This window comes from Pristiophorus japonicus, chromosome 7 (genome assembly GCF_044704955.1).
Source record: "Pristiophorus japonicus isolate sPriJap1 chromosome 7, sPriJap1.hap1, whole genome shotgun sequence".
Lineage (NCBI taxonomy): Eukaryota > Metazoa > Chordata > Chondrichthyes > Pristiophoridae > Pristiophorus > Pristiophorus japonicus.
The window spans coordinates 106,025,104-106,049,453 of NC_091983.1; the positions used below are offsets into that span (position 1 = coordinate 106,025,104).

Genomic DNA, 24,350 nt, shown 5'->3' on the forward strand with positions numbered 1-24,350 from the left:
AGAAAGTCCATCCGGGAGGGCGTCGAGCTCTTTGAGTCTCGATGAAGGAGCATGAAGAGGCCAGGCGCAGGCAGCGGAAGGAGCGCGTGGCAAACCAGCCCTTCTGACCCCTTCCCCCGACGAATGTCTGTCCCACCTGTAACAGGGTCTGTGGCTCTCGTATTGGACTGTTCAGCCATCAAAGAACTCACTTTGGGAGTGGAAGCAAGTCTTCCTCGATTCCGAGGGACTGCCTATGATGATGATGATGATGATGTAGCCCATGAGCGCTTGGTACCGGATTTGAGATTTTGGTCTTCACTTTTCCTCAGGCGACCGAAGGCTGCACTGGCACACTGAAGGCGGTGTTGGATTTAGTGATCGATGTCTGTTCTCGCTGACAGAAGGCTCCCAAGGTATGCAAAGTGGTCCACACTGTCCAAAACCAAGTCATAGACCTTGGTAACAAGGAGGGGTGGGGGCAGTACTGTGCTGTGTGGCGAGAGCAGGTTGGTAGAAAACCTTTGTCTTACGGATGTTTAATGTAAGGCCTAGTCTCTCGTATGCTTCCGTGGAGGTGTCAACGATGGTTTGGAGTTCGGCCTCCGAGTATGCACAAATGCAAGCATCATCTGCAGTCTGCATACTGTAATTCAATGACAGAAGGTTGGAACAACCTTGGTTCTGGACTGGAGGCGACGGCGGTTGAACAATTTCCTGTTCATCCTGCAGATTAGTTCCACTCCAGCGGGGAGCTTGTTAAAGGTGAGATAAAGCATTGCAGCGAGAAAGATTGAGAAGAGCATTGGTGCAATGACACAGCCTTGCTTGATCCCGGTCTGCACTTGTATTGGGTCTGTGGTGGATCCATTGGTAAGGATCACAGATCTTGGAAATCATCATGTGCCCTACCAAATCAAACATTTTGGCGAGGTCAATAACTTCCTCTTGTTGCACTTTGTTCCTTTCATAATAGTTTGACAGATGGTCATTGCAGCCCAGAGTGGAGTTCTATCATTTTGCCCAGTCTTTTCAAAATGATTTTAATAAAAAGACAGAACGACTAGGGCCAGTAAGGTTGCTAGTTTTCAGTATGTTTGAGCGGTGGAACGTCTTGCTAATTATCTGCCAATTTCAATTAACTGCCAGGGCGTTCTTTCCATTGTGGCAGATAATTGATTCCATTGCAAATAGGAAGTGGTGTGAAAGGAAGGTTCTTTGTATGATAGTTTGAATAAACAAATGAACTCCTGTAGCAAAAGGCTTCTTTCAAAAATACCTTTGTATGATGATGAATTCAACATGGTTAGGGTAATCAGGGTCACTTTGTTAGTCACTAGAAAGTCTTCATTACAGATCAGAAGTTTCTTCTTTTCTCACTTCAATAATTATCTTGCCCCTGTTTCTGTTGCTTTCCATGTACCTGTGGGCATCGGCAATCTTCTCCATAGGGAAAGTGCTATCAATGATTGGGCGAAGCTTACCTTCAGGTACAAAGTGAGGCATCACATTTTCTGTGAATGCTCTAACCAGCTCGGCTTTATACTGAAACACAAAAAAAGAACTTTGCATCACATCTTCCTAAAAGGACAAACTTCACATTAATATAGCGCCGTTCAGGTCCTCGGCATGTCCCAAAGCACTTTACAGCCGATTCATTACTTTAAGTGTAGTCATTATTTTGTAAGCAAACATAGCAGCCAATGTGCATGCTGCAAGATCGTACAACAGCACGGAGATGAATGACCAATTAAACTGCTTAGTGGTGTTGGCTAAGGGACATTTTGGCCAGGGCATCGAGAGAACTCCACTGTTGCTTTTTGAATAGCGCCTTGGGTGCTTTTACATTCACCAGATAGGGAAGATGGACTGCTGGTGGCAACTGCAAAAATGGAGCATTCTCTCTATTCTACTGAATTGTCAACCAGATTAGATGCTGAAGTCCCTGGAGTGTGGCTTGAATCCACAACCTTCTGATTCAGGAGATGAGTGTGCTACAATAGAGCTACAGCTGAAAAATGTTAATGCTGATATAAATCTCCAATTATTAACACAATGCCTTATTTCCAAAGCAATAATGTTCGTACTTTAATTTTGCTACAGTAGAACTTGCTGTCTCTTGATAAAACTTACAACTGCTGTGTGAAGACCTTAAATCTCATTTCCATATCTAGCTCTACAGGTATTACAAATTAAAGCTGCAATGCACCATAAATCTATTTTTAAAAGTTATTAATGTACATTACACACGTTTACACAGTTACTGTGCATTCATGCCCTGTATTCTTTAAACTAACTGGTTTGATGGCAGCCAAGGTTTCTATTTCAGTACATCTGCTCAATTGAACAAGCATCTCTCTGCCAATGTCAGAATAGCCGCTAGATGAAATTTTCCTAATATTAGCAGAGAGAGATATCACTTCTGTGGAGCAGGAATGACAAAGAGGATCTGTCGTGCCCAGATACGTCAGCTATATTTGGGAGCAGAAAGGACACTGTCAGCAAGGAGAATTGGCTTATTTTGTCGGAATAAATACATAAGTAACGCAAGTAACATAAGAATTAGGAACAGGAGTAGGCCATCTAGCCCCTCGAGCCTGCTCCGCCATTCAAAAAGATCATGGCTGATCTGGCCGTGGACTCAGCTCCACTTACTCGCCCGCTCCCCATAACCCTTAATTCCCTTACTGGTTAAAAATCTGTCTATCTGTGATTTGAATACATTCAATGAGCTAGCCTCAACTGCTTCCCTGGGCAGAGAATTCCACAGATTCACAACCCTCTGGGAGAAGAAATTCTTTCTCAACTCGGTTTTAAATTGGCTCCCCCGTATTTTGAGGCTGTGCCCCTAGTTCTAGTCTCCCCGACTAGTGGAAACAACCTCTCTGCCTATATCTTGTCTATCCCTTTCATTATTTTAAATGTTTCTATAAGATCACCCCTCATCCTTCTGAACTCCAATGAGTAAAGACCCAGTCTACTCAATCTATCATCATAAGGTAACCCCCTCATCTCCGGAGACAGCCGAGTGAATCGTCTCTGTACCCCCTCCAAAGCTAGTATATCCTTCCTTAAGTAAGGTGACCAAAACTGCACGCAGTACTCCAGGTGCGGCCTCACCAATACCCTGTACAGTTGCAGCAGGACCTCCCTGCTTTTGTACTCCATCCCTCTTGCAATGAAGGCCAACATTCCATTCGCCTTCCTGATTACCTGCTGTACCTGCAAACTAACTTTTTGGGATTCATGCACAAGGACCCCCAGGTCCCTCTGCACCGCAGTATGTTGTAATTTCTCCCCATTCAAATAATATTCCCTTTTACTGTTTTTTTTTCCAAGGTGGATGAACTCATATTTTTCTACATTGTATTCCATCTGCCAAACCTTAGCCCATTCGCTTAACCTATCCAAATCTCTTTGCAGCCTTTCTGTGTCCTCTACACAACCTGCTTCCCCAATAATCTTTGTGTCATCTGCAAATTTTGTTACACTACACTCTGTCCCCTCCTCCAGGTCATCTATGTATATTGTAAACAGTTGTGGTTTAGATACAGGGAAATGCTCTGCTTGGGTATTCCCCTGAAGGGACCAGATATGTAATGAAAAAATAAGATTGTACATTAATGCACATGTATATTACATTATCTTCAACCAATATCTGCAGTTGATTCTATTGTGAATAAAGTTGTAAATGACATTAAAATCCTACTTTTAAGGAACGTGACCGTAGTAGGCTAGTAAGAAGACTTCCTCTTTTGAACAGCAGTTGTTTCAGGATATCTCCATGCACATCACAAGCTCCCAGTAGTCCATAAAGGACCCATCTGCCATCAGCAGCCAGGCACTTGACATTTTTTTCCCAATAGGATCCACCAATGCAGTCCAATATAACATTAACTCCTTTACCTTTGAAGAGAATAATTTCCATGGATTAAATGGTTCAATATTTATATTATTTTCTACATCATTCAAAGTATTCTAAATTGAGAGTAATTAACACTCTGCCCCGGAGATTGAGTCCTGCTTTTGGAAGAGCACAAATTCAACTGGAATTATGATGATCATTATAGAACAAGAGCAAAGATACACATGGCACAAATATATCCAAATCCCAAGATTCCAGCTTTGGTCTCAGTTTGGTAAAAAAGGAACGGCAATAATCATGAGTGATTTTAACCTTCATATTGATTGGACAAAGCAAATTGGCCAGGGAGCCTTGAGGAAGAGTTCATAGAGTGTATCTGGGATAGTTTCCTTGAACAGCACGTTGCAGAATCTTAGATCTGGTACTGTGTAATGAGACAGGATTAATAAATGATCTAGTAAAGGATCCTCTAGCAATGAGTGACCATAATATAGTAGTTGAATTTCAAATTCAGTTGGAGGGTGAGAAAGTTGGATCTTAAACCAGTGTCCTAAGGTTAAAGGATACTACAAAGATATGAAGGCAGAGTTCGCTAAAGTGGACTGGGAAAATAGATTATAAAATGTGGGACGGTTGATGAGCAGTGGCAGATATTTCATAACTCTCAACAAAAATATATTCCAATGAGAAGGAAAGACTAAGAGAAGGGATAACCATCTGTGGCTAACTAAGGAAATAAGGGATGGTATCAAATTGAAAACAAGGGCATATAAAGTGGCCAAGAGTAGTGGGAGGCTAGAGGATTGGAAAACTTTTAAAAGCCAGCAAGGAATGACTTTTTTAAAAAAAATGATAAATTGAGGGAAGATAGATTATGAAAGCAAACTAGCACAAAATATAAAAACATAGCAAGAGTTTCTACACATATAAAAAGGAAAAGAGTGGCTAAAGTCAATGTTGGTCCCCTAGAGGATGAGACTGGGGAACAGGGAAATGGCAGAGATTTTGAACAAATATTTTGTATCGGTCTTCATGGTAGAAGACACTAAAACATCCCAATAGTGAATAATCAAGGGGCGAGAGGGAGGGAGGAACTTAATACAATCACTTTCACTAAAGAAGTAGCATTTGATAAACATAGAAAATAGGTGCAGGAGTAGGCCATTAAGCCCTTCAAGCCTGCACCACCATTCAATAAGATCATGGCTGATCAAAATAATGGGACTAAAGGTGCACGTCTCCTGGACCTGATGGCTTACATCCTAGGGTCTTAAAAGAAGTGGATGCATTGGTTGTAATCTACCAAAATTCCCTGGATTCTCAACAGATTGGAAAACCGCAAATGTAACGCCCCTATTTAAAAAAGGAGGCAGACAGAAAGCAGTAAACTATAGACCAGTTAGCCTAACATCTGTCGTTGGGAAAATGTTGGACTCCATTATTAAGGAAGCAGTAGCAGGACTTTTGGAAAAGCATAATTCAATCAAGCAGAGTCGGCATGGTTTTATGAAAGGAAAATCGTGTTTCACAAGTTTGCTGGAGTTCTTTGAGGATGTAACAAGCAGGGTAAATAAGGGGGAACCAGTGGATGTAGTGTATTTGGATCTCCAGAAGGCATTTGACAAGGTTACTGCACAAGATAAAAGTTCACGGGTTTGGGGGTAATATATTAACATAGATAGAGGATTGGCTAACTAACAGAAAACAGAGTCGGGATAAATGGGTCATTTTCCAGTTGACAAACAGTAACTAGTAGGGTGCAGCAGCGATCGGTGCTGGGTCCTCAACTATTTACAATCTATATTAATAAAGGGACCGAGTGTAATGTAGCCAAGTTTGCTGATGACACAAAGATGGGTGGGAAAGCAAATTGTGAGGAGAACACAAAAAATCTGCAAAGGGATACAGACAGACCAAGTGAGTGGGCAAACATTTGGCAGATGGCGTATAATGTGGGAAATTGTGAGGTTATCCACTTTGGCAGAAAAAAATAGAAAAGCAAATTATAATTTAAATGGAGAAAAATTGCAAAATGCTGCAGTACAGAGGGACCTGGGGGTCCTTGAGCATTGAGCACAAAACGTTAGTATGCAGGTACAGCAAATAATCAGGAAGGCTAATGGAATGTTGGTGTTTACTGCAAGAGGGTGGAGTATAAAAGCAGAGTAGTTCTGCTACAACTGTACAGGGTATTGGTGAGGCCACACCCAGAGTACTGTGCACAGTTTTAGTCTCTGTATTTAAGGAAGGATATACTTGCCTTGGAGGCTGTTCAGAGAAGGTTTACTAGGTTGATTCCTGAGATGAGGGGGTTTGACTTATGAAGGTAGGTTGGGTCTATATTCATTGGCGTTCAGAAGAATGAGAGGTGATCTTATTGAAACATACATGATAATGAGAGGGCTTGACAAGGTGGATGCAGAGAGGATATTTCCACTCATAGGGGAAACTAAAACTATGAGGCATAGTCTCAGAATAAGGGGCCGCCCATTTAAAACTGAGATGAGGAGGAATTTCTTCTCTGAGGGTTGTAAATCTGTTGAATTCTCTGCCCAGAGAGCTGTGGAGGCTAGGTTATTTGAATATATTTAAGGCAGAGATAGACAGATTTTAGAGCAATAAGGGAATACAGGGTTATAGGGAGTGGGCAGGGAAGTGGAGCTGAGTCAATGATCAGATCAGCCATGATCTTATTAAATGGCAGAGCAGGCTCGAGGGGCAAAATAGTCTACTCATGCTCCTATTTCTTATGTTTGGCCTGATTTAGTTCATCTCATCTACCATGGCAGTGGGGACTAATAATAGCCTTAGCGATTACTGGGTTCAGAAGAGAGAAGGGGGGCGGGAGGGAGGTAGAACATCAGTGAAGATTGCTGCTAAAACCTATCTGGAGATTCCTGCGATAAGCCTGTTTGTGGCTATTGAATGCAGGCATAGCTTCTCAACATGCACCAACAATGCTAATCCAACAACAGGCATTTGTGCAAGGTTACCAGAGGCTGGAATCATAACAAGGTTGTGGAATCAACACAGCCTTAAAAAAGGAGAGGACAAGGGCATAAATTAAAATCTATGAGTCAATTTTCATAACTTACCACCAGTAAACAGGAGGACTTTTTCTGAGAAATTCTCTTCTTTGTAGTTAAATGCAGCAGCTGTCCCAAGTTCTGCACACAGATGCAATTTCTCATCGGCCCCTGCAGTTACAATGGGAATTGCTTCTGCCAACTGAATTAGCTGAATTGCTGCTGTGCCAACACCACTGGCTCCAGCATGGATCAGCACCGTTTCACCTTTATGCACTTTAGCTTGTGGGAAAATAATCAAAATGTAACCCCAGTCAGTAATATGCAATAGTAAATGTAATTACAGTCAAATACAAATGCAAAGAAGCAAATCTTTACTTGTAATTTATTTTGATTTAAATGTAATAATACAATGTGTGAATGAGGAACAAGATCAATGTTCTAGCAGATTAATGAAAAATCCAGCACTGGAGTTTGTTGCAGTTAAAAAAGGCAGAACCACTGCGGTTCTCCTTGTGTTAATGCCTGCAGTAGACTAATTGATAGAAATGAATTGCTATGATTAGTCAACAACTCCATTATCATTGTATCATGCGACTACCAGGATGGTAGAAGGCAAACTAGATGGATCTTGGTCTCTTATTGTCTAGCAATTCCTATTTGAACACAACACTGAGTTAGTTGTATTAACAGGAATGTTAGAGGTTTTATTTTTGCTGTGTAAGGCTTTCCTCAGACAGTAATGTGTGGCACTCTGTTACATACTGTTGTGTATGTAATAACCATTAGACTGAGTACTGTTTAACTCCAAGAGGTATGACCTTGGCTCTGCTTTATTAAGGCCCAAAGTGACTAATATACACACGTGCGTGCAGCCCAATGGCCTCCAAAAGTGACGCCATCTAGTGGCTAGTGATCCCAAAAGTACATACATGACAATATCCCCCCTCTGAGATATTAACAGTCTTTTACAAATTGAGACGGTTGGTGTTTTACGCTCCCGGGTTGACAGTTTCAGTTCAACTCCAGCCTTTGGGGAGTGTTCCGAGTCTGTGGTGGCTGGGTGGCTGACCTGGTGGATGTGGCAGTGACCATGTCAGGGATTGAAAGTCCATTTTCATTGAACAGGTCAGTGACTGAAAGTCCTGATTCACTGATGATCACTGAGTCCTCTGATAGGTTAATTGGTCGTCGATTGTCTCTTCCTCCGACTGTTCCGATTCGTGTGTGTGCCGCAGCTTTGTCTGATCCATGCATGTTTGCCCGATCCATGCATGTTTGCCCATTTTTGAGCTTGATAATACTCTGTTGCCCTTTTTGGCCATGACAGTACCAGCGATCCACTTGGGACCCTGACCATAATTCAGAACATATACAGGATCATTTACAGAAAGATCGCGTGACACAGCTGCGCGATCGTGATACCCTTGTTGACTTTGTCTTCTATATTCAACATGATTATTCAAGTCAGGGTGTACAAGAGATAGCTTGGTCTTAAGACCTCTCTTCATCATTAGTTCAGCGTGTGGGGTCTTGTCCTGTAACTAAGCAGTATGCATGACAGGCGGGTCTGCAGTGACCCTTGGGTTACTCGTTTATACTCTGCTTTATGATTTGGACAGCACATTCTGCTTGCCCATTGAATGCAGGTTTGAACGGTGCTGACCTTACATGTTTGATACCATTGAGTTTCATGAACTCTTGAAACTCCTGACTGGTGAAGCACGATCCGTTGTTGCTAACGATGTCAGGCAGACCATGTGTCGCGAACTAGATGAAGTCTTTACTACTAGGGGGATCAAGGAGTATGGCGAGAAAGCAGGAATGGGGTACTGAAGTTGCATGTTCAGCCATGAACTCATTGAATGGTGGTGCAGGCTAGAAGGGCCGAATGGCCTACTCCTGCACCTATTTTCTATGTTTCCATGAACATGCCACTGAGATTCTCAATGGTAGCTGTGGATGTGCTGGATGACATTATTACACACTCTTATCCACTTCAAATATGCATCCACCATAACTAAAAACATCTTCCCCACGAAGGGGCCTGCAAAGTCTATGTGGATTCTGGACAATGGTTTGGACGGCCACGACCACAGACTCAGCGGCGATTCCACTGGTGCTTTGCTGAGCTGCATGCAAGTATTGCACTGATGCACACATGATTCCAGCACCGAGTCAATTCCCGGCCACTATACATGAGACCTGGTGATGGCTTTCATCATTACAATGCCAGGATGTGTGCTATGTACTCACGTACAAATTTCTCTCTCCCTTTCTTGGGCATAACAACACGATTGCTCCACAGTATACAATCCGACTGAATAGACAGTGCGACTTTGCGACGAATGCGAGGTTTAGTCTCCTCACACATTTGCTTGGGTATGGCAGACCAATCACCTTTGAGGATGCAACTCTTCACCACCGATAAAATCGGGTCTTGGCTGGTCCAGGTCTTAACTTGTTGAGCTGTGACAGGGGTTCTTTCACTCTCAAAAGCATCCATAACTAACAATAGGTCCGCTGGTTGTGGCATTTCCACCTCCGGTGTGGGCAACGGACAGACAGCTCAAAGCACGGGACAATTCTCGGTGCCAGGTCTATGATGAATGACATAATCAAAAGTGGACAATGTCAGTGCCCACCTCTGGATGCAGGATGAAGCATTGGGTATTGACATCTTTGTTTTCAGAGAACTAAAATGAGCAACTTGTGATCGGTCTCCAGTTCAAACTGAAGACCAAACAGGTACTGATGCATCTTTTTAACCCCATTCACACAGGCTAATGCTTCTTTCTCTACCATGCTGTAGGCTCTTTCCGCTTTAGACAAACTTTTTGAAGCATACGCGACTGGTTGAAGTTTATCCGATTCATTAGTTTGTTGGAATACGCAACCAATTCCATATGACGAAGCATCACAGGCCAATACTAAATGTTTACATGGGTCATAATGTACCAGCAGCTTGTTCGAGCAAAGCAGATTAGCGACTGTCTCAAAACCTCTGTTAAGATGCACCCCATACCCAGTTGTCGCCTTTTCTTAGCAGCATGTGCAGTGGTTCTAATAAGGTGCTCAATTTAGGTAGGAAGTTACTGAAGTAGTTGAGTAGACCCAGGAACGAATGCAACTCTGTCACATTCTGCGGCTTGGGTGCATTCTTGATGGCCTTGGTTTTTGCGTCCGTGGGCCTGATGCTGTCAGCAGCAATTTTCCTCCCCAGAAATTTGACCTCTGGTGCCATGAAGATGTACTTCGAGCATTTCAGTCTGAGTCCCACTTTGTCCAGACGATGTAGAACTTCTTCCAGGTTGTTCAGTTGTTCCTCGGAGTCACAACCTGTGATCAGGATATCATCTTGGAACACGACGGTTCTGGGAATGGACTTCAGTAGACTCTCCATGTTCCTCTGAAATATTGCTGCAACCGAGCGAATTCTAAAAGGGCACCTGCGATAAGTAAACAGTCCTTTATACGTGTTAATGCACGCAAGTCTCTTTGACGTCTCGACCAGCTCCTGTGTCATGTAGGCCGACGTCAAGTCCAGTTTGGTGAACAACTTCCCCCCCGGCTAGCATTGCAAACAAGTCATCAGCCGATAATGGGTACTGATCCTGTTTCAAAACCCTGTTGATCGTAGCCTTGTAGTCTCCACAGATTCTGACGGTGCCATCATTTTTCAGCACAGGAACAATGGGGCTGGCCCATTCATTAAATTCAACCAGTGATATGATCCCTTCACGCTGGAGTCTGTCCAGTTCGATATCGACCTCCCTAATCATATACGGAACTGCCCGAGCTTTATGATGGATGGGTCTTGCATCTGAGTCCACGTGGATCTGCATCTTGGCTCCCATAAAGTTGTCGATGCCTGGTTCGAAAAACGAGGGGAACTTGCTCAGTACTTGGGCACATGTATCTTTCTCTGATGACAACGCCTTGATGTCGTTCCAATCGCATCTGATTTTTCAAGCCAGTTCCTGCTGAACAGCGTTGGGCCATTACCTGGGATAATCCATAGCAGTAACTCGTGAACCGCACCGTCATACAACACTTTAATTGTGCCACTGCCAATCATCGTTATGAGTTCTTTGGTGTACATGCGCAACTTGGCATTGACTGGACTCAGCCTGGGCCTCAAGCCTTAGTATCCCACAGCTTGTCGAATGCCCTCTGGCTCATTATCGATTGACTCGCCTCCTTGTCCAGTTCCATCAACACCAGCACCCCATTAAATTTCACGTTGATCATTATCGGTTTGCTCTTAGTTAGGAACGAGTACAGTCCATACACTTCCTCCTCTGGTATCTCGAATTGCGTATCTGGATCCGCACTAGTCTGACCATCATCCTCCACGTGGTATGATGCAGCACGCTTGCTCATCTGCGGACACTTGCACTGGAGATGCCCCACTCTCAGACAGCCTTTGCAACTATATTGCTTAAATCGGCACAGCTGGTGCCAGTAATTTCCCCTACAACGCCAACACGGAGAAATCGGATACATTCCCGCTGGCGGACTTTGGGCAGCCACAAGTTTTGCGTACGCAGTCGGGTAGGCCCTGCCAAATGCCACTCTGCCGAATGCCGAATCAATCATATTTACAGTACTTGCCGAGTTTCGATTTTTCACAGATATCTGCTTTAGACTTCTCTCCGTCGTCATGTATGATTGAGCGATTGTGATGGCCCTGTTCAAGTCCAACGTTTCCATCGCCAGTAGTTTACGCAGGATCACCTCGTGGTTGATGCCGATTACAAAGAAGTCCCGCAGCATGTCTGCCAACACAGCCCCGAACTTACACGGTCCCGCTAGACATCTCAGGTCAGCATCGAATTCCGCCGCATTCTGGGCCTCTGAGCGAACGTGCGTGTATAATCTGTATCTCGAGATGATGATGCCTTCATCTGGCTTAAGGTGGTCCTGTACCACTGTACACAATTCTTCATACGTCTTCTCTGTTGGACTCACAGGCAGGAGTAGATTCTTTATCAGACCATAAATATTTGGACCACAAACCGTGAGGAACAACGCCCGGCGCTGATCTGCGTCACCGACCTCCATTTTTTTGGCCACGAAGAACTGGATCAAACAGCTCAGAAAGTCTGCCCAATCTTCTCCTTCCACAATTCGCTCCAACAATCCAATTGTGCTCATTTTTGCACGCAAAGGTTCTTATTGCCTCGTCGCCAAATGTGGTGTATGCAATAACTGTTAGACTGAGTACTGTTTAACTCCAAGAGGTATGACCTTGGCTCTGCTTTATTAAGTCCCAAGTGACAAATATACAAAATGGCTGGCCTTTTATACTTGGGCTGCACACACGTGTGTGCAGCCCAAAGGCTTCCAACAGTGATGCCATCCAGCGGCTAGTGATCCCACAAGTACATTCATGACACATACCATTTCCTATACCTCGGGAACCTCTTGTCAACAAAAGCAGATATTGATGCGGAGATTCAACACGCCTCAGTGCAGCCTTCGGCCGCCTGAGGAAAAGAGTGTTCGAAGACCAAGCCCTCAAATCTACCATCAAGGTCATGGTCTACAGGGCTGCAGTATTACCCACCCTCCTGTATGGATCAGAGACATGGTCAATGTACAGAAGGCACCTCAAGTCACTGCAGATATATCACCAATGATGTCTCCGCAAGATCCTGCAAATCCCCTGGGAGGACAGACGCACCAAAGTTAGCATCCTCATCCAGGCTAACATCCCCAGCCTTGAAGCACTGACCACACTCGATCAGCTTCGCTGGGCAGGCCACATGGTTCGCTTGCCAGACACGAGACTCCCGAAGCAAATGCTTTATGCGGAACTCCTTCACGGCAAACGAGCCAAAGGTGGACAGCGAAAACGTTACAAGGACACCCTTAAAGCCTCCCAGGTAAAGTGCGACATCACCACTGACATCTGGGAGTCCCTGGCCGAAGACCGCCCTGGGTGGAGAAAGTGCATCGGGAAGGGCGTTGAGCTCTTCGAATCTCAACGGTGAGAGCGTGAAGAGGTCAAGCGCAGGCAGCAGAAGGAGTGTGTGGCAAACCAGTCCCACCCAACCCTTCCCTCGGCAAATGTCTGTCTCACCTGTGACAGGGTCTGTGGCTCTCGTATTGGACTGTTCAGCCACCAAAGAACTCACTTCAGGAGTGGAAGCAAGTCTTCCTCGATTCCGAGGGACTGCCTATGATGATGGTGATGATGATGTTACTTGCTTGCTCCCTCTTAAGGTACCAAGGAATTCCAGGTATCAATATTTAACTTATGAAAAAACACTGGGCTGGATTTTCATCAAAAGCCGCCCAAAAAACCACTGACTTCTGCTATAAAGAACAGCGGAAAATTTGTGAAAAAAATGGGGAAAAATCCACCTGGCGGGAAAAATCGGCGTAGTATGAGAATTCACGGTGGAAAACGCGATCCTCGTCAACTTTAGTCCGAGGCTGCGAGTTGGGCCTAGGGAGGGGGGAAAACATTTTTTTAAAATCACACAGCATTCACAAGACTCTTTTCAATTGAATCGCTGCAAAATAACTTTTTTTTTAACTTTAACTTACCTTTTTTGCGGGAGTTCATACCTACCGCCATTCCAAGGGCAGCTCCGACTGGTTTTTCCCTGCTGTGTTTTTTTTCCATCTACAGGTCACCACTGTGACCAAACTCGGGCGGAAGCGGTTTTTCGAGTGTTGCACGCCGGCGGTCTGCTCCCCAGCAGTATTTCAAAACTGCAGGCGGAACACTTTCCATGAATTTCCCACCGGATGGTTTTCCACCCAAAACAAAGAAATATTGCCGAAAAACGCAGCAGAAGGCTGATGAAATTCCAGCCCTACGAGACTGGGCTTGTTTTCTTTGGAAAATAGGTGTGCTAATTGAAGTTCTGAGATTATAAAGGAAATTGCCAAAGTTAATTTGAAAGAAAGACTTGCATTTATATAGCGGCGTTCACGACCACTGGGCGTCCCAAAGCGCTTTACAGCCAATGAAGTACTTTTTGAATTGCACTGTTGTAATGTAGGAAACGCGATAATGACCAGATAAACTGTTTTAGTGATATTGATTGAGGGATAAATATTGGCCAGGACACCAAGGAGAACTTCCCTGCACTTCTTGAAAATAGCGCTATTGGCAGATGGGTACTAAGTTTAACGTCTCATCCAAAAGACGGCACCTCCAACAGTGCTGCACTCCACTAGAGTGTCAGCTAGTTTTTTGTGCCCAAGTCTCTGGGATGGGACTTGAACCCACAACCTTCTAACTTAGAGGTGACAGTGCAACCCACTGAGCCACAGCTGACACTGACACATTTGGACAAATAGTTTAGTATAGCAAAAAGTTTAAACATTAATTAAAATTAGGTGTAAGAAGGGAGGTCTTGTGTAACCTTTTAAACCATAAAGGCAATAGTTAGTCATTTCTTAGTAACTTATTCCACACTGAAGCAGACAATATAAACGGATTCAAGATGCAAATAAATGAGTCAGCATGGTAGCAAAGTGTTACGGTTCAAACTATAGATCATAAGTTCAAATGGCAACTTGGGAAATTGTGAAACTGAATTCAATAAATGTGGTCTAGCACCATAAAATTGTCGTAAAAACTCCGATCGGTTCATTCATGGCCTTTAGGTTATTACACTAGATAAGGGCTCATAGGACTGGAGGTAATGTATTAGCATGGATAGAGGATTGGTTAACGGACAGAAAACAGAGAGTAGGGACAAACTGGTCTTTTTCAGGTTGGCAGGTTGAAACTAGTGGGGTGTTGCAATTTACAATCTGTATTTATGACCTAGATGAAGGGACCGAGTGTAATGTATCAAAGTTTGCTAATGATACAAAGCTAGGTGGGACTGTAAGCTGTGAGATGATCACATGGATGAACTTCAACAGTTGTACATCCCTGACTGGAGTTAAAATAAAACAGGGAAGGTGGCTCAACCGTGGCTAACAAGGGAAATTAAGGATAGTGTTAAATCCAAGGAAGTGGCATATAAATTGGTCAGAAAAAGCAGCAAACCTGAGGACTGGGAGAATGTTGTAATGCAGCAGAGGAGAACAAAGGGTTTAATTAGGAGGGGGGAAATTGAGTATGAGAGGAAGCTTGCTGGCAACATAAAAACTGACTGCAAAAGCTTCTATAGATATATGAAGAGAAAAAGATTAGTGAAGACAAACGTAGGTCCCTTGCAGTCGGATTCAGATGAATTTATAATGGGGAACAAAGAAATGGCGGACCAGTTAAACAAATACTTTGGTTCTGTCTTCATGAAGGAAGACACGAATAACCTTCCGGAAATACTAGGGGACCGAGAGTCTTGTGAGAAGGAGGAACTGAAGGAAATCCTTATTAGGCAGGAAATTGTGTTAGGGAAATTGATGGGATTGAAGGCCGATAAATCCCTGGGACCTGATAGTCTACATCCCAGAGTACTTAAGGAAGTAGCCCTAGAAATAATGGATGCATTGGTGATCATTTTCCAACAGTCTATCAACTCTGGATCGGTTCCTATGGACTGGAGGGTAACTAATGTAACACCGCTTTTGAAGAAAGGAGGGAGAGAGAAAACGGGTAATAATAGACCGGTTAGCCTGACATCAGTAGTGGGGAAAATGTTGGAATCAATTATTGATGAAATAGCAGCACATTTGGAAAGCAGTGACAGGATCAGTCCAAGTCAGCATGGATTTATGAAAAGGAAATCATGCTTGACGAATCTTCTAGAATTTTATGAGGATGTAACTGGTAGAGTGGACAAGGGAGAACCAGTGGATGTGGTGTATTTAGACTTTCAAAAGGCTTTTGACAAGGTCCCATACAAGAGATTGCTGTGCACAATTAAAGCACATGGTATTGGGGGTAATGTACTGACGTGGATGGAGAACTGGTTGGCAGACAGGAAGCAGAGAGTCGGGATAAACTGATCCTTTTCAGAATGGCAGGCAGTGACTAGTGGAGTGCCGCAGGACTCAGTGCTGGGACCCCAGCTATTTACAATATACATTAATGATTTGGATGAGGGAATTGAGTGTAATATCTCCAAGTTTGCAGATGACACTAAGCTGGGAGGCGGTGTGGGCTGTGAGGAGGATGCTAAAAGGCTGCAGGATGACTTGGACAGGTTAGGTGAGTGGGCAAACGCATGGCAGATGCAGTTCAATGTGGATAAATGTGAGGTTATCCACTTTGGTGGCAAAAACACGAAGGCAGAATATTATCTGAATGGTGGCAGATCAGGAAAAGGGGAGGTGCAACGAGACCTGGGTGTCATGGTACATCAGTCATTGAAAGTTGGCATGCATACAACGGAGGTTCATTAGATTGATTCCTGGGATGAGAGGGCTGGCTTATGATGAGAGATTGTGCAGAATGGGCCTATACTCTCTGGAGTTTAGAAGAATGAGAGGTGACCTCATTGAAACATACAAGATTCTGAAGGGGATTGACATGGTAGATGCTGAGATGTTGTTTCCCTAGCTGGAGTGTCTAGAACTATGGGTCAGTCTCAGGATAAGGGGAAGGTCATTTAAGACATTTCTTCACTCAGAGGGTTGTGAATCTTTGGAATTCTCTGCTCCAGAGGGCTGTGAATGGTGAGTCTCTGAATATATTCAAGGCTGAGAGAGATAGATTTTTGGACTATAGGGGAATCAAGGGATATGGAGATTGGGCGAGAAAGTGGAGTTGAGGTCGATGATTAGCCATAAACTTATTGAATGGCGGAGCAGACTCAATGGGCCGTAGGGCCTACTCCTGCTTCTATTTCTTATCTTATGTTCTTATGTTATGTATCTGGGACCTGAGTGAACAGGGCAAGCAAATGAGATTGAAGGATTGAGAAATAAACAGTGGAAGGACCAAGAAGGAAGTGTAAATTAGAGCGGGCGAATTCAGCGGTAGTATAGTGGTAATGTTAATGGACTAGTAATCCAGGGGCCTGGACTAATGATCCAGGGATACGAGTTCAAATCCCACCATGGCAGCTCGGGAATTTAAATTCAGTTAATTAAATAAATCTGGATTAAAAAGCTAGTAATGGTGACCATGAAACTATCGGATTGTCGTAAAATTCCATCTGGTTCACTTTAGGGAAGGAAATCTGCCGTCCTTACCTGGTCTGGCCTATATGTGACTCACAATAATGTGGTTGACTCTTAACTGCCCTCTGAAATGGTCTAGCAAGCCACTTAGTTAAAAAATGGATGGACCATCGACCTTGGCCTAGGCTACGGACGCAACAGAGGCACACCCAGCCCAATAAACCCTGCAAAGTCCTCCTCATCAACTTGTGCCAAAATCGGGAGAGCTGTCTCACAGATGAGTCAAGCAACAAACTGACAGTCATACCTTTCAGCCAATGTCCCAGAACTTCTCCATCATCATCCTTGGGTACATCCTATCCCACCGACAGGTGATAGTGTTATACAGTCGGGACGGAGTGGCCCTGGGCGTCTGCAAAAGTGACTCGGCCCCCATGAAGTCTCATGGATTCAGGTCAAGCATGATCAAGGAAACCTCCTGCTGATTACCACCTACTACCCTCCTTCAGCTGATGAATCAGTACTCCTCCATGTTGAACACCACTTAGAAGAAGCCAGAGAGTAGCAAGAGCACAGAATGTATTCTGGGTGGGGGACTTCAATGTCCATCACCAAGAGTGGCTTGGTAGTACCACTACTGACAGCCCTGAAAGACATAGCTGCCAGACTGGGCCTGCGGCAGGTGATGAGAGAACCAACATGAAGGAAAAATCTACTTGACCTAGTCCTCACTAATCTATCTGTCGCATATGCATCTGTCCATGACAGCATTGGTAGCAGTGACCACCACAGTCATTGTGGGAACAAAGTCCTGTCTTCACACTGAGGACACCCTTCATCGTGTTGGGTGGTACTAGCACCATGCTAAATGGGATAGGTTTAGACCAGATCTCGTGGCTCAAAACTGGGCATCAATGAGGTACTGTGGGCCATTAGCAGAACTATATTCTGCCACAATCTGTAACCTCACGGCCCAGAATATCCTTCATTTTACCATTACCATCAAACCAGGGGATCAACCCTGGTTGAATGAGTAGAAGAGCATGCCAGGAGCAGCACTAGGTGTACCTAAAAATGAGACACAGAAACCCTCACCACATTTAAAAAATGCTTGGATGTGCACTTGAAGTACCATAACCCACAGGGCTATGGACCAAGAGCTGGAAAGTGGGATTAGGTTGGTTATTTTGATGATTTTATAACCTGGGGAAGCTGCAACACAGGACTACATACATGCTAAAAAGTGGAAGCAGCATGCCATAGACAGGGCTAAGCGATCCCACAATCAACGGACCAGATCAAAGCTCTGCTGTCCTGCCACATTCAGTAGTGAATGGTGGTAGACCATTAAACAATTGACGGAAGGAGGAAGCTCTATGAATATCCCCATCCTCAATGATGGGAGAACCCAGCACGTGAGTGCAAAAGTTAAGGCTGAAGTGTTTGCAACCATCTTCAGCCAGAAGTGACGAATGGATGATCCATATCGGCCTCTTCCTGAGGTCCCACCATCACAGATGCCAGTCTTCAGCCAATTCGATTCACGACATGTGATATCAAGAAACGGCTGAGCACACTGGATGCAGCAAAGGCTATGGGCCCCTACAACATCTCGGCTGTCGTGCTGAAGACTTGTGCTCAAGAACTAGCCATGCCTCTTGCCAAGCTGTTCCAGTACACCTATAACACTGGCATCTATCCGACAATGTGGAAAACTGCCCAGGTATGTCCTGTCCACAAAAAGCAGGACAAATCCAATTCAGCTAATTACCACCCCATCAGTCTACTCGCAATCATCAGCAAAGTGACAGAAGGCACTAATTCACCAATAACCTGCTCACTATTTTTCAGTTTGGGTTCTGCCAGGACCACTCAGCTCCAAACCTCATTACAGCCTTGGTCCAAACATGGACAATAGATCTGAATTCCAGAGGTGAGGTGAGGTGAGGAGAGAGTGACTGCCCTTGACATCAAGGCAGCATTTGACCGAGTGTGGCATCAAGGAGCCCCAGTAAAACTGAAGTCAATGGGATTCAGGGGGAAAAGCGCTCCACTGGCTGGAGTCATACCTGGCACAAAGGAAGGTGATTGTGGTAGTCGGAGGTCAATCATCCCAGCCCCAGGGCATCGCTGAAGGAGTTCAACAGGGCAGTGTCCGAGGCCCAACCAGCTTCAGCTGCTTCATCCATTGTATATGCAGACTATGGATGTACTCTCTGTGTAGTCACTGTGTGGTTACATAAGATGGAAACTTGTTTACCTGATGTACTATCAATAAGGTTCACACTGTGTATATACATGCTGGCATCACTAGAGGGTGCAACTGGTGGAGACCGGGGGTTTCCTGTCCTGGTGGCAGGGCCCAGTATAAAAGGCTGCACATCATGCTTGTGCCTCACTCTGGAGTTTGGAATAAAGGACCAAGGCCACTACAGTTTGAGTACAACACATTGCCTCGTGGAGTCATTCATAAGTACATTACAGACATAACATCATCAATTGAACTTCCCTCCATCATAAGGTCAGCAGTGGGGATGTTCGCATGATTGCACAGTGTTCAGTTCCATTCGCAACTCCTCAGATAATGAAGCAGTCCATGCCCGCATGCAGCAAGACCTGGATGACATTCAGGCTTGGGCTAATAAGTGGCAAGTAACATTCGCGCCACACAAATGCCAGGCACTGACTAGTTCCAACAAGCAAGAGTCTAACCACTGCCGCTTGACATTTAACGGCATTACCATCACCAAATCCCCCACCATCAACATCCTAGGGCTCACCATTGACCAGAAACTTAACTGGACCAGCCACATAAATACTGTGGCAACAAAAGCAGGTCAGAGGCTGGATATTCTGCGGTGAGTGTCTCACCTCCTGACTCCCCTTAGCCTTTCCACCATCTACAAGGCATAAATCAGGTATATGATGGAATACTCTCCACTTGCCTGGCTGAGTGCAGCTCCAGCAACACTCAAGAAGCTGGACACCATCCAGGACAAAGCAGCCCGCTTGATTCGCATCCCATCCACCACCTTAAACATTCACTCCCTCCACCACCAGCATACCATAGCTGCAGTGTGTACCATCTACAAGATGCACTGCAAGGCTTCTTCGGTAGCACCTCCCAAACCCATAACCTCTACCACCTAGAAAGGCAAGGGCAGCAAGCGCATAGGAGCACCATCCCCTCCAAGTTCCCCTCCAAGTCACACACCATCCTGACTTGGAAATATATCGCTGTTCCTTCATCGTCGCTGGCACAAAATCCAGGAACTCCCTCCCTTACAGCACTGTGGGAGTATCTTCACCACACGGACTGCAGCGGTTCAAGAAGGCGGCTCACCACCACCTTCTCAAGGGCAAATGGGGATGGGCAATAAATGCTGGCCTTGCCAGCGACACTGACAACCCTTGAACAAATAATTTTTTTTTTTAAATGTCAAATCCGGTACACAAAGAGAAATAATGAAAGTGAAAGAAAGATTGGATTGGGAGAGAAAAATAAACTAAAATTTAAATTATATTTCTTTAAATCTCCAATTAAAACCTGAAGGAATGAGACTCCACACTTTGAATAGTTAATTTTCAGTGCCAGAGAGGTTGATTGACAGTAATTCTAATCGCATCATTAAAAGGGTATTTTAATGCCAAGACTTTTCTTTCTGCAGTGGGTTTGTTTGTATCCATCACGCAAATATAGCACCTTCACGATATTCAATGTGTGCAGCAAAATGCTGTCTTCGCGAAGTTAATGATGGAGCTGCACAACTTGAACAACAACTATTGGCATTAAACCACGCGCCTGCCCCTCGCCTGAGTTTGCTGTCACATTTATAAATAAAAAGCAGCGAGCGCCGTTAGTCTCACTTATTTTGACAGCAAAATCTGGTATTTTGTATTACGTGGTATGACGATCCTGTTACAGGCATCATTTGACTTACTATGAAAAATGGCATGGGCGATCTACTAATAACACAATGAGACCTCATTAGTTTTGCATTTGATCTAGCTAAAGTGTTGAGATGATAACTATTACAATGACTTTCAGCTTTAAGAAAACAAAATGCCGCTTACAGAACACAGTGTACTCGGTAGCAGGTGTAACTTGTTTCATTCATTTGTGGATAAAGCAATATTTTGAGTTTCTTTGATTCAATATGTAAAGTTTACGTTGTACAGGAGTTTAAAATCCTATATTGCTTTAGAAAACACCAAACCATGGGGGTGAAATTCACCTTGGGCGGTACCACAAAATAACTGAGTGAATCGGCAGCCCGCTGTGCACTCCGCCCAAATCACCTTCCCATTGAAGTCAATGAGAAAGAGAATCGGTCAGAGTGTAAAACAGGCTGCTGATTCACGACTGTCCTAGGTGTCACCCCCATGATGTTAAAAATAGTCTATCCCAATAATCATCTTCATCACACTATAGAAAAGTTAACAGCAAGTTATAGATGATCCTTTGTTCAGTTTATCTTTAAGGGTGGGTTATATCAGAGATTCTGGTACAATGTGTTAATGAAGGCCTACTGCACTGTACTTGAGTACAGAATGGATTACATATACACTTAATTGGTTTGACTTGTATGTAGTGGACTGGTCCAAAGAACACTTTTAATAATGGCCTGAACATCCACAAATTAAAGTAACCTTGTCAAACAAGATTACAATTCCTATCTAAACCACTTAAAAATATTTTTAGTGCACAGAATAATACTGATTAATCATTTGACAGCACACATCACAGTCCTTACATGCTCACAATGAATATAAATCTCTTCTTACCTACAAGATGCAGCAGCTGATAGGCAGTCAGCCAAGCCTCTGGAATGGCTGTGGCCTGACTAAAGGTCATGTGACTTGGTACTGGCATCAGCTGATCTTCTGGTGTTATGACATATTCTCCATACCCACCACCTGCCAACAGCGCCATCACTCTAGCACCAACAGAGAAGTTGCCCGTACAACCAGGTCCAAGGCTGACCACAGTTCCTGCAGCTTCCAGGCCAAGTACCTCATTTTCTACATTGGCAGAAGGATAGATTTGTTCTCTCTGCAACATTAAAGCAGCCAAGACTTCAAATACCGACATCTATTTATTTCAAATGTCAATTTTACAATCTTAATTTCAAGTGGAGGAATTTTGGTATGCCATGGTTCAGACTGCACACAACTTCTAATCAAGCAATATTTATGCACAGGACATGTTTTTAAATATTTGGATAGAAGAGAAAATACATAATTGTTAAAGAAAGGAAATGGTCAAATATATTTTTGAATGCATAACTTACAAAACACTTTCTGGTAAAAAAATAATACCCCGAGCAAATTATATACCCTGAGCGAATTATAATACCAAGCATGCCCTGAGCAAATTATATACCCTGAGCAAATTATATACCCTGAGCAAATTATAATACCCTGAGCAAATTATATACCCTGAGCAAATTATATACCCTGAGCAAAAGACCTTTTGGAGGTTATTGGTCTATGAGTGGTTTGTTCATCTTCACTGAAATGTAAGGCAGCTTTACAATATAACTGCACAGTGTTACACAATAATGCTTAAATTAGGAACATGTCTATCTTTTCCCAACAGGACAAAAGGGGTACTGGGCAAAATTCCACATGCCTGATCAATACAATGTCAGCCACTGGTGGCCATAAATTATATTGTTGGCAGAGTTGGTGCTACCTCCAGAGTTGCAATTGAAATCCACTCTAAGTAGGTCTGGAGGTTTCAGAAAGAGAGCTTTTTCTCATTTTGAAACAGCTCTGGTAAGTGTCACAAAGTCATTTTCCAGTACAGTTATAGGGTACAAATAGTCTTGTAGCATTGCAAACTTTTGGAAAATTATTTCTCTGACCTCCAAGTAAAGCATAAAATTCTGAACAACTGCCTCAGTAAGTTGAGAGTTGAAACATCCATTGCTAACACCTTAGCAATAAGTCTATATTCTAATCGCAGTGTAACCACGTCTTAACACAATAGTCAAAAATTATTGTTGTGGTATATTAAATCAAAACTGCTTCATAATAACTAATGATTTAATCAATATATGGTACTCTAATACACTTTTTCTTCTTAGATGGTCCCTCGTATCGAGGATGACTTGCTTCCACACCAAAAAGGGATGAGTTCACAGTTGTTTCAATGAAAGACCTGACATTCCAGGTCCCAAATTACATATTGAAGTTTGGAAGATGCCTGTGCGTGGATTTTTTTAACATGTGGTAGCCGTTGCACACCAGCCACCACACAGGCTTGACAGAGCTAAGTCTTCTTCCAGTGGCAAGGATTAACCAAGATGATTGGAGACCAGCTCTACTGCATGGACCTAGTGTGCACACATATCTCAGTGTGGGCTGGCCCGTGCTGCCCCTGGGCCCTCACCTCTTCTAGGCCCTGAACTCATGCCTCTTCTGGGCCCCGATCATGTCGTTCTATAATCTCTCGTCGCTGCTTCGCCCCAACCTCGCCGCTCCTCTGCTGCTTGTCGCCTCTCCAGTCAACGACCTTGATTTTGGTGAGGTCCAATCCAGTCACCCTTCTCCAAGTCATTGCCCTCCTGCACCAGCTTGTGTTGTTCCCTGAAGTGGCATGCCTCCACACTGCTCCCGGGCCGCCGTACCTCCGCTCCTTTTATGGCCCGACCTACGGCTTGTGGTTTCTTGCAGGTCAGGGCCTGCACACTCTAATGCAACCAAGTTTGACACTAGACAATATGATGATTTGTAATCATAAACATGGCATACAGGTACTATACAGGTATTGCAATTAGCAGTCAGGATAAGTAAATAGCACTACTCATGGGATGATTCCAGCAGAGTTTGTATCTACTACCATGGGGGATGAGGTAGGGGGAGAAGAGAGAGATCTTCATGCAACTGATACATATTTACCACTTATTTTGAATCTCAGTTCATCATCATTAGTGCAAATGATCTGGCAAATGTGCAACATACAGTGATAAGTCCTACAGACTTCTATGCTTACTGCATGTAATGTGATTTGCTGCATAATTACGACAATTTTGCATTAAATATCTCAGGAGCGGTGAAATGCCAGTTTCTAAGTGGACCTGGGCAATAACCAAAACTCAATCTTACGAAGTTACTCATTTCAACCTGAACAAAATAAGAGTTTTTCACACTCTAGATCATGTTCTTCTAGAATGCTATATTTCTGAGTAAAATAAAGTTCTTAAAGTGTTTAAAGCAGCTGGCTTTAACAAACAGTGCTACAGTAACATCCTTAAGTAACACATTACATAGTGTGTGGTTGGAGTGCAAAGAAAAATTACCTGCAGTAAATCAGACCTATTCAAAGCAGTAGCAAACACTTTAATCAAAACCTCTCTGTCTTTTGGCTCTGGTCTAGGTACTTCTTTGATATAAAGATTTTCAGGTCCACCAGGCTGATCAAAATATACTACCTTCAT

At 43.8% G+C, this 24,350-nt stretch overlaps 1 protein-coding gene across 1 annotated transcript; it reads right to left on the bottom strand.

Moving 5' to 3' along the window:
- Nucleotides 1–1,232: 1,232 nt before the first annotated feature.
- tp53i3 (tumor protein p53 inducible protein 3) lies at nucleotides 1,233–24,350 on the bottom strand. The gene is made up of 5 exons (XM_070885213.1): nucleotides 24,213–24,350; nucleotides 21,694–21,961; nucleotides 6,940–7,152; nucleotides 3,689–3,885; nucleotides 1,233–1,524 (listed from the first exon to the last, which is right to left on the bottom strand). Exons 1-5 carry the CDS (start codon nucleotides 24,348–24,350, stop codon nucleotides 1,330–1,332), a joined length of 1,011 nt encoding a protein of 336 aa, XP_070741314.1. The 3' UTR covers nucleotides 1,233–1,329.